The sequence below is a fragment of the Myotis brandtii genome, unplaced genomic scaffold (genome assembly GCF_000412655.1).
Source record: "Myotis brandtii unplaced genomic scaffold, ASM41265v1 scaffold163, whole genome shotgun sequence".
Taxonomy (NCBI): Eukaryota; Metazoa; Chordata; class Mammalia; order Chiroptera; family Vespertilionidae; genus Myotis; species Myotis brandtii.
This window is the reverse complement of record NW_005355962.1, coordinates 740249-752092: the sequence shown is the minus strand read 5'-3', so window position 1 is coordinate 752092 and position 11844 is coordinate 740249. Positions and strand designations below refer to the sequence as shown.

Here is an 11844-nt window from a genome sequence, read left to right as displayed (position 1 = left end):
TCCTCTCCCTTCCTCTCTGTAAGAAATCAATAAAATATATTAAAAAAAAAAAAAGATTTGTTTCCCAACTGACTTTTCTATTTTTGACTTTCCAACACCAAATCAGGAATCCTTTGCTTCAAGCAGTGGGCACTGCATGCTGCTTCCTACAACTTTTTACTTTTATTCACATTGTTTTATGGCCTAAAACACCTACTGAATAATCCTTTGCCTCACATTCTACTCCACCTTTAAGGCTTGGTTTGAATGTCACCTTTTACTTAAAAGCCTTCCACCCTAACCAGTTTGGCTCAGTGGATAGAGCGTCAGCCTGCAGACTGAAAGGTCCCAGGTTTGATTCCAGTCAAGGGCATGTACCTTGGTTTCTCTATCCCTCTACCTTCCTCTCTGTAAAAAATCAATATATTAAAAAAAAAAAGCCTTCCTAGATCCTTCCATTTAAAAATGATGGTCTTTAAAAAATCCTATATAATAAAAGGGTAATATGCAAATTGACCCTAATGGTGGAACGACAAGAACAACTGGTTGCTATGACACTCACTGACCACCAGGGGGCAGATGCTCAACGCAGGAGCTGCCCCCTGGTAGTCAGTGCACTCCCACAGGGGGAGCTCCGCTCAGCCACAGCTGGGCTGACAGCTGCTAGTGCAGCGGTGGTGGAGGGAGCCTCTCCCACCTCCTTAGCAGCGCTAAGGATGTCTGACTGCAGCTTAGGCCTGCTCCCCGGGGAGAGCAGGCCTAAGCCAGCAGTCAGACATCCCCTGAGTCCCGGGCTGAGGCCTGCTCCCCAGGGACAGCAGGCCTAAGCCAGCAGTCAGACATCCCCCGAGGGCTCCCGGGCTGCCAGAGGGGTATCTGACTGCCAGCTTAGGCCTGATCCCCTGGGGAGCAGGCCTAAGCCAGCAGGTGGACATCCCCCAAGGGCTCCTGGGCTGTGAGAGGGCACAGATCAGGCTGAGGGACCACCCCCCGAGTGCATGAATTTTCGTGCACCGGGCCTCCAGTAAAAATATAAATGATGGTCTTTCACATAGTTCCCACCATGCTGGCACTACATTTTTTATAGCACTTCTTTCATTCTGCCCTGTAATTCTTCCCATGTTTCCCCTGAGCACAGACTGGAAGCCCAGGAGGAAAAGTTTCCCCACAGCATTGGGAAGGAGGCTTTGCTCCTCGTAATACATATGCAGCAGATGGTAGTTGAATTTAAAACATAAAAACACATGGTAAGATTGTAGGTACTCTTAAATTTTAAACAATATTCTGTTATAATGGCTTTGAAGTAAAATTGGAGAAGGCCAATCAATTGGCCTTAATCAATCAAGCTTGACTGATTGCCCCCCCCCCCCCCGCCCCCGATCCCATTCCTCCAGATTCTTGAAAATTTGGTAAGATGAGCCAGTCAGTAAAATCACTAATGAGTCTCTCCCTAAAAATATTTGCTCTTGATGATGCACTATGATTTCTTTCCATTTTTGTATCAGTTAATCTTAAGGCCTGATTTTTACTCTATCAAATGGCCCCTCTCTAGGTCATGACCATAAATGCTTATTCAGACCAAGAAGTACCATAAGATAAACCAAGAGAATTACTATTTTTTTAGGAAAAATCATTAGGAAACTAATTATTACAATTAGTGTGTGGATAGATCAGTCATGGTCTTTTTCCTTAAATGTCTAATGCTTTCATAAAAATAACAGTAATGATTATATAGCACTTAATACTGTCTATCTTCAAATAAATATTTAAGTTCAAGAATGTAGTGTTAATATTAGACATTAACGTTTGTAACTATCTGAAGACCTAGCTTGCTTAGTAAAACCAACAAAGGATGAGAATGATGACTAGCATTAATTAAAAGTCTACTATGTGCCCAAGTCTGTGTAATGCACCTTCCATTCATTAACTCACTCAATCCACATAACAACTCTTAATAGTTAGTGCCTATTGTTAACCCAATTTTATAAATAATAAAGTGGAGATTCAGTAACTTGCCCAAGATTACATAGACATGTAGTGGCCCAGCAAGGACTTGAAGTCATGACCACTTAATAATTAAGCTATGAAATGAAAATCATCAGATATAAAAATCTATTTCTTAAATCCCTCAGATATGAAAAACATAATACTGTGAGTTAAAAGACTAAAACAAATGTTCTATAAATATTAATTAAAGCTTAAACCACCACACTTTGTGAAAAGAAAAATTCTTCATGATACATGACTTAGCATATCAGAAAAGCTAAAACTTAAGCCTATGTTTTTAAAGTAATCCCACTGAAGTTTCTTCACATAAATAGAAAAGTGCCATCAACTGGGCATATTTGGGTGCCAAAATCATATAGTATTCTTTTAAATATATCCTGTATAGAATTGCTTCAGGATATAGGCAAATACTTAAAACATCTAATTACGATTAAAACTGTAAATACAATCAGATGATTAAATCACATGATAAACATTACAGTTTCTAAAAAGTTAAATTTTTTAAGGCATTACTTCAAAAACAAACAAAAATGCTGTTTCCTCTACCTGCAAAAAAAAGGCCAATTTGTATTAAGATATGATTATATACGCATGTAGTAAATACAAGTATGCTATGCCTGTCAAACAAAGAGTGGTGCAAAGAGAACTGCCCTAAGTGGAGCTGGGAACCAGCCCTTTCCTCTACATTTACCCCTTATATCATACACCAACATATTCATATATTAAACAGATAGCAAATTCTACTTTAGCATTTACTTACATAATTTTATTTTTTAAATAATTTTTAAGTTTTAATTATAGTTGATATATAATATTATATTAGTTCCAGGTCTACCATATAGTGACTAGATATTTATACAACTTACAAACTGATCACCTTGATAAGTCTAATACCCATCTGACACGATACTAATTATTACAATATTATTGACTCTATTCTTTATGTTGTACTTTACATCCCCATAACAGTTTTTATAACTGGCAAATTGCACATCATTTTTTTAATCTTTATTGTTGAGAATATTACAGATGTCCCCCTTTTTCCTCCCATTGTCCCCCTCCACCTGGTTCCTGCCCCACCCCAGGCCTTTACCACCCTATTGTCTGTGTCCATAGGTAATGCATATATGCATATAAGATCTTTGATTAATAGCTCCCCACCTCTCCTTCCCTCTGAGATTTGTCAGTCTATTCCATGTTTCTATGCCTCTGGTTCTATTTTATTCATCAGTTTATTTTGTTCATTAGATTCCTTGTTCATTTAGTTTGATTTTTAGATACAATTGTCGATAGATATGTATATATTGCCATTTTGTTGTTCATATTTTTTATTCTCCTCCTTCTTCTTCCTTTCCTTAATTTGCACATCTTAATCCTTGCCCCTTTTTATTCATCTTCCCAACCCGCTCTCATTTGGCAACCATCAAAATGTTCTCTATTGATGAGTTTATTTCTGTTTGTTTATTTATTTTGTATTTTAGATTCCACATGTAAGTAATATATTTGTCTTTCTGACTTATTTCACTTAGCATGATACCCTCTAGATCCATCCACTTTGTCACAAATAGCAAGATTTCACTCTTTTTATGGTGAATAATATTCCATTGTACATATGTACCATATCTTCTTTATCCATTTGTCTATCAATGGACACTTAGGTTGCTTCCATACCTTGGCTATTGTCAATATTGTTTCATTAAAGATATGGGTGCATTTTCTTTTCAATTTAGTGTTTTGGATTTCTTTGGATAAATATCTAGAAGTGGGATTGCTGGGTCCTTCCTTGTCCCTTGTTGTAGCCTTTGTTTTAAAGTCTTACATTTTTCCTGATGTATGTATTGCTATCCCAGCTTTTATCTTGTTTTCATTTGCATAAAATATCTTTTTTTCATCCCTTTACTTTAAATCTGAGTGTGTCTTTTGATTTGAAATGGGTCTCTTGAAGGCAGCATATATACGAGTCTTGTTTTCTTGTCATTCATCCACCCTATGTTTTTGATTGAAACATTTAATTCATTTGCATCTAAATTATTGATAGGTATGTAGTTATTGCCATTTTATTATTCATATTTTGGTCTTTTTCTTCTTCTTAATGAAGACTCTTTAACAATTCTTGTAATACTGGTTTGGTGGTGATCAACTCCTTTAGTTTTTTCTTGTCTGGGAAGCTCTTTATCTGTGCTCTGATTATAAATGATAGCTTTGTTGGGTAGGGTGATCTTAGTTGTAGGTCCTTGCTTTTCAATACTTGGAATATGTCATGCCAATCCTTTCTGACCTGCAAAGTTTCTGTTGAGAAATCAACTGACAGTCTTTTTTAGTAGTTCCCTTGTAAGTAACTAATTGCTTTTCTCTTGCTGCTTTTAAGATTATCTCTTTGCCTTTAACAACTGCCATTTTAATTATAATGTGTCTTGGTGTGGGCCTCTTTTGGTACATCTTGTTTGAGATGTACTTCCTGGACTTGGGTGTCTTTTTCCTTTGCCAGATTAGGGAAATTTTCCATCATTATTTCTTCAAATAGGTTTTCAATTCCTTGCTCTCTATCTTTCCTTCTGGTACCCCTTTGTTGCAAATGTTGGTATGCTTAATGTTGTCCCAGAGGCCCCTTAACTATTCTTTTTTTTTTTTCTGTTCTGATTGATTGCTTTCTGCTACCTTGTCTTCCAAATCTCTGATTTGATCCTCTGGGTAATCTAATCTACTATTGATTTCAGTTGTTGTATTCTTAATTTCCAAATGGTTCTTTTTTATGTTTTCTATCTCCATTTTTATGTTTCCCATCTCTTTGTTAAAGTTCTCACTGATATTGTCCACTCTTCCCCTAAGTTCATTGAGCATCTTATAACCAGTGTTTTGAACTCTACATGTGGTAGTTTGCTTGTCTCCGTTTTATTTAGCTCTTTCTCTGGCGATTTCTCCTATTCTCTCATTTGGGAGATGTTTCTTTGTCTCCCCATAAGATGAGCCAGTCAGTAAAATCACTAATGAGTCTCTCCCTAAAAATATTTGCTCTTGATGATGCACTATGATTTCTTTCCATTTTTGTATCAGTTAATCTTAAGGCCTGATTTTTACTCTATCAAATGGCCCCTCTCTAGGTCATGACCATAAATGCTTATTCAGACCAAGAAATACCATAAGATAAACCAAGAGAATTACTATTTTTTTTAGGAAAAATCATTAAGAAACTAATTATTACAATTAGTGTGTGGATAGATCAGTCATGGTCTTTTTCCTTAAATGTCTAATGCTTTCATAAAAATAACAGTAATGATTATATAGCACTTAATCCTGTCTATCTTCAAATAAATATTTAAGTTCAAGAATGTAGTGTTAATATTAGACATTAACGTTTGTAACTATCTGAAGACCTAGCTTGCTTAGTAAAACCAACAAAGGATGAGAATGATGACTAGCATTAATTAAAAGTCTACTATGTGCCCAAGTCTGTGTAATGCACCTTCCATTCATTAACTCACTCAATCCACATAACAACTCTTAATAGTTAGTGCCTATTGTTAACCCAATTTTATAAATAATAAAGTGGAGATTCAGTAACTTGCCCAAGATTACATAGACATGTAGTGGCCCAGCAAGGACTTGAAGTCATGACCACTTAATAATTAAGCTATGAAATGAAAATCATCAGATATAAAAATCTATTTCTTAAATCCCTCAGATATGAAAAACATAATACTGTGAGTTAAAAGACTAAAACAAATGTTCTATAAATATTAATTAAAGCTTAAACCACCACACTTTGTGAAAAGAAAAATTCTTCATGATACATGACTTAGCATATCAGAAAAGCTAAAACTTAAGCCTATGTTTTTAAAGTAATCCCACTGAAGTTTCTTCACATAAATAGAAAAGTGCCATCAACTGGGCATATTTGGGTGCCAAAATCATATAGTATTCTTTTAAATATATCCTGTATAGAATTGCTTCAGGATATAGGCAAATACTTAAAACATCTAATTACGATTAAAACTGTAAATACAATCAGATGATTAAATCACATGATAAACATTACAGTTTCTAAAAAGTTAAATTTTTTAAGGCATTACTTCAAAAACAAACAAAAATGCTGTTTCCTCTACCTGCAAAAAAAAGGCCAATTTGTATTAAGATATGATTATATACGCATGTAGTAAATACAAGTATGCTATGCCTGTCAAACAAAGAGTGGTGCAAAGAGAACTGCCCTAAGTGGAGCTGGGAACCAGCCCTTTCCTCTACATTTACCCCTTATATCATACACCAACATATTCATATATTATACAGATAGCAAATTCTACTTTAGCATTTACTTACATAATTTTATTTTTTAAATAATTTTTAAGTTTTAATTATAGTTGATATACAATATTATATTAGTTCCAGGTCTACCATATAGTGACTAGATATTTATACAACTTACAAACTGATCACCTTGATAAGTCTAATACCCATCTGACACGATACTAATTATTACAATATTATTGACTCTATTCTTTATGTTGTACTTTACATCCCCATAACAGTTTTTATAACTGGCAAATTGCACATCATTTTTTTAATCTTTATTGTTGAGAATATTACAGATGTCCCCCTTTTTCCTCCCATTGTCCCCCTCCACCTGGTTCCTGCCCCACCCCAGGCCTTTACCACCCTATTGTCTGTGTCCATAGGTAATGCATATATGCATATAAGATCTTTGATTAATAGCTCCCCACCTCTCCTTCCCTCTGAGATTTGTCAGTCTGTTCCATGTTTCTATGCCTCTGGTTCTATTTTATTCATCAGTTTATTTTGTTCATTAGATTCCTTGTTCATTTAGTTTGATTTTTAGATACAATTGTCGATAGATATGTATATATTGCCATTTTGTTGTTCATATTTTTTATTCTCCTCCTTCTTCTTCCTTTCCTTAATTTGCACATCTTAATCCTTGCCCCTTTTTATTCATCTTCCCAACCCGCTCTCATTTGGCAACCATCAAAATGTTCTCTATTGATGAGTTTATTTCTGTTTGTTTATTTATTTTGTATTTCAGATTCCACATGTAAGTAATATATTTGTCTTTCTGACTTATTTCACTTAGCATGATACCCTCTAGATCCATCCACTTTGTCACAAATAGCAAGATTTCACTCTTTTTATGGTGAATAATATTCCATTGTACATATGTACCATATCTTCTTTATCCATTTGTCTATCAATGGACACTTAGGTTGCTTCCATACCTTGGCTATTGTCAATAATGTTTCATTAAAGATATGGGTGCATTTTCTTTTCAATTTAGTGTTTTGGATTTCTTTGGATAAATATCTAGAAGTGGGATTGCTGGGTCCTTCCTTATCCCTTGTTGTAGCCTTTGTTTTAAAGTCTTATATTTTTCCTGATGTATGTATTGCTATCCCAGCTTTTATCTTGTTTTCATTTGCATAAAATATCTTTTTTTCATCCCTTTACTTTAAATCTGAGTGTGTCTTTTGATTTGAAATGGGTCTCTTGAAGGCAGCATATATACGAGTCTTGTTTTCTTGTCATTCATCCACCCTATGTTTTTGATTGAAACATTTAATTCATTTGCATCTAAATTATTGATAGGTATGTAGTTATTGCCATTTTATTATTCATATTTTGGTCTTTTTCTTCTTCTTAATGAAGACTCTTTAACAATTCTTGTAATACTGGTTTGGTGGTGATCAACTCCTTTAGTTTTTTCTTGTCTGGGAAGCTCTTTATCTGTGCTCTGATTATAAATGATAGCTTTGTTGGGTAGGGTGATCTTAGTTGTAGGTCCTTGCTTTTCAATACTTGGAATATGTCATGCCAATCCTTTCTGACCTGCAAAGTTTCTGTTGAGAAATCAACTGACAGTCTTTTTTAGTAGTTCCCTTGTAAGTAACTAATTGCTTTTCTCTTGCTGCTTTTAAGATTATCTCTTTGCCTTTAACAACTGCCATTTTAATTATAATGTGTCTTGGTGTGGGCCTCTTTTGGTACATCTTGTTTGAGATGTACTTCCTGGACTTGGGTGTCTTTTTCCTTTGCCAGATTAGGGAAATTTTCCATCATTATTTCTTCAAATAGGTTTTCAATTCCTTGCTCTCTATCTTTCCTTCTGGTACCCCTTTGTTGCAAATGTTGGTATGCTTAATGTTGTCCCAGAGGCCCCTTAACTATTCTTTTTTTTTTTTCTGTTCTGATTGATTGCTTTCTGCTACCTTGTCTTCCAAATCTCTGATTTGATCCTCTGGGTAATCTAATCTACTATTGATTTCAGTTGTTGTATTCTTAATTTCCAAATGGTTCTTTTTTATGTTTTCTATCTCCATTTTTATGTTTCCCATCTCTTTGTTAAAGTTCTCACTGATATTGTCCACTCTTCCCCTAAGTTCATTGAGCATCTTATAACCAGTGTTTTGAACTCTACATGTGGTAGTTTGCTTGTCTCCGTTTTATTTAGCTCTTTCTCTGGCGATTTCTCCTATTCTCTCATTTGGGAGATGTTTCTTTGTCTCCCCATTAGGTACATCTGCTACATTTCCTGGTATTGCTAGAGTGGCCTTATGTAGGAGGTATCTGGTGGGGCCCAGTAGTGCACGCTCCCTGGTCACCTTATCTGGATGCTACAGGTGTGTCCCTTGTGTGGGTCCAGCTCCAGTTGTAGTAAAGCCTTGATTTCTGTTGGCACGCCAATGGGAAGAACTGACTCTTAGTTTATTGGTTGTGAGAAATGGCTGTGACTACAGAGGAGTGCAGGGGCTGACCCTCAAACCAGAATTTGCTTTAGCTAGGCTAGCATGCCCACCAAGTCTGCCCTTTGGGTGTGTCATTTGTGGGGGTGATTCGGTGGTGCTCTGATGTGGTCTGAAGCTGGCCATAACATGTGTTTACTTGGGGCCTCTCTGGCTACTGCCTGTGCCCAGCCTGGGGCCACCTTGAATAAGCCAAGTTATCTACAAGTGGTTGGCACTTGTGCTGGGTTTGGAGGTACCTGGGAAAGGCTAAGCTTCTAACTGAGGCCAGCTGCCTGGGGCCATTAGGCCAAGGGCACAGCACCCCAAGGCCAGTCGCTGCAAAGGGTTTGTGAACCTTCGAGAGATTTTAGGAAAGTCCGTATCACAAACTGAGACTGGATGTTTGTATGAAAAAGCTGCTGGAAGCAGCTTGCTGAATAAAAACGTTATGAGATCCAACATCCATTCTCCTATTGCCGCAGCTCCTCTTCTCTCTTTGTGTGTCTCCTCTACTCTACTCAATTTTTAAAAACAAATTTGGCTCCTTCAAACATTTGAGTTTATAATACTTACCAGAGACCAATTTCACTTGTGAATACTAATATTTTTAATTCTAATTAATATCAGCAAATTATATCTGGCATAAAGGAAAAGAAGAAAGCATTATTAACTACATAATGCTTACACCAGGACCAGGTTATCATTAGAAAATTAATTCACAGAATTCACTATCTTAATGTATTTTTTTAAAAAGAAAAGAAGTGGCATATCAATAATTATCTAATATATAGATTCACAACCATTGGGGTTCCATGGATGGGCTCCAAATTGTCTGTGACAACCTTCAATTATAAACACAATATTGGTGTATGTGTGGGAGATCCACAGATACATTGGTTCTTAAAGAAGTCCAAAACCCATGAATCCTTTCACAGGCTGCAGTATTACAATGGACTGCTCTGCATTAAAATGATATTGTTGAAGGTTGCCCTAAAATAAAGGGTATAAAAATATATTATACCAAATTTCAAAGTGATCCATTTTTAAAACAGGTTCTTAAATTCTACTGCATTAAAACCATTACTTACTTCCAAAACGAGCTCTCGGATGTTTTCAACGTACAGTTTCACATAATCTTTCATGTAAGTAGGGAGGTATGTGAAGTCTATGCTATACCAATTCATCATTAGCGCCGCTTCATTTTCATTATTTCCACCCCATATGATGATGGAGGGATGAGATTTCAGTCTCCTGATCTAAAATGTAAGAAAACATAAAATAATGTTCAAATGCTCAACATAAAAAAAAAACTCAGAACTATAATAAATATAAAATTATAGCCACTGAATTTCTGCACATAAATTTTTAAAATATATTTTTATTGATTTCAGAGAGGAAGGGAGAGGAAGAGATAGAAACATCAATGATGGGAGAGAATCACTGATTGGCTGCCTCCCGCATGCCCGACATTGGGGATTGAGCCCACAACCTTGGCATGTGCCCTACCAGGAATCAAAACATGACCTCCTGGTTCATAGCTCGACGCTCAATTACTGAGCCAGGCTGGCCAGCTCTGCACATAAATTCTGACATGTGACAAAGCCCATTAGAAAATGGCTATAACTTTACCTGTGGGAATACATTTTTTAAAATCTCTGAGATTCTTTTTATCTAGATTTTCTAAATACTGATAAGGTAAGGCTGCTCTTCTCTGCTGTACGAACACTGAAGAAAATATAATTTCTTTTATTAAACATGAAAAATAAATCAAGCTCAGCATTATCTGACTCGGCCACAACAAGGTTCTAAGAAGTACAGAATGCAGGACATCTTACATTAAATTACAGGGTTAGTTGTCTCAAGAGCAAGTTGGGGCTTTGAGTGAAGATACAATGAGGCAGAACTTAGGCTGAAAGAGGTATGAGGTTCCCATCCACCAAGGTCAAAACCCATAAGAACTAGAGAGGGGCCCTAACCGGTTTGGCTCAGTGGATAGAGCATCAGCCTGCGGACTGAAAGGTCCCAGGTTCAATTCTGGTCAAGGGCATGTACCTCAGTTACAGGCACATCCCCAGTAGGAGGTGTGCAGGAGGCAGCTGATCGATGTTTCTCTCTCATCGATATTTCTAACTCTCTATCCCTCTCCCTTCCTCTCTGCAAAAAATCAATAAAATATATTTTAAAAAAATAAAAGAAAGAACTAGAGAGGGTTTTACAAAGCAAGTGAGTACCAGAGATGCTCTGGAAGTTGAAGACAAACATATGGAATATTCTAAAGAAAAAAAAAGATTAGGGCATCAAGAGGATGTCACCTGAAAGAAGTATCAATGTCATGTCCTAAGAAATCAACTAAGGCTGTTACTGAATCTATCTAAAACCCTGCCAGCCTCCAGAATTGAGGTCTGAAAACAAATAAACAAACAAACAAAATTCACAGGCACAGACAATAGTATGGTGATTACCAGAGGGAAAGGGAAGTGGGGAGAGATGGAGGAGGGTATAGGAAGGATAAATGGTGATGGAAGGAGATTTGACTTGGGGTGGTGAATACACAACACAATATAGAGATGTATTATAGAACTGTACACCTGAAACCTATACAATTTTATTAACCAATGTCACCCCAATAAATTCAATCTACACGAATAAAAGACAAAGATGCTAATTGACTGTACCTTCACTGTGCCTTAAGCCACGCCCACCAGCCAATCAGAGCGACTATATGCAAATTAACCCAACCAAGATCGCAGTCAGCAGCCACGGAGCTGGAGCAAGCAGGAGACTTGTTTGCCCTAATGATGGAGGAAGGCAACTTCCCACCTGCCTCGGCCGGCTCTGAGCTCCACTCAAAGCAACAAAGTTTCAATTATAGAAGATAAATAAACCCCAGATACCTGCTTTCAGCCGGCCATGGCCAAGGAGCTGTAGCGAGCAGGAGGCTTTCCCTCCCGCCCGCCCTGGCCGGCTCTGAGCTCCTCTCAAGGCTACAAAGTTTCAATTATAGAAGGTAAATAAATCCCAGAATAAAAAATTTTAAAAAAAGAAAAAAAGGAGAGGCTGGGAGCTTCCGTCACCGGGGGGACTTGGCCAGCCTGAAAACGGCCCTCAGCCCCTCACCCAGACTGGC

At 36.9% G+C, this 11844-nt stretch overlaps 1 protein-coding gene across 1 annotated transcript in view; it reads right to left on the bottom strand.

The window, feature by feature from the left end:
- Positions 1–11844, bottom strand: part of MANBA (mannosidase, beta A, lysosomal) — a gene marked incomplete at its 5' end in the record, with an annotated part of 117379 nt that overhangs the window by 40804 nt on the left and 64731 nt on the right. Inside the window, one exon of the mRNA XM_005862299.2 lies at positions 9806–9973. Within this exon, the coding sequence (XP_005862361.1) occupies positions 9806–9973 (168 nt within the window). The remainder of the gene's footprint in view (positions 1–9805; positions 9974–11844) is intronic.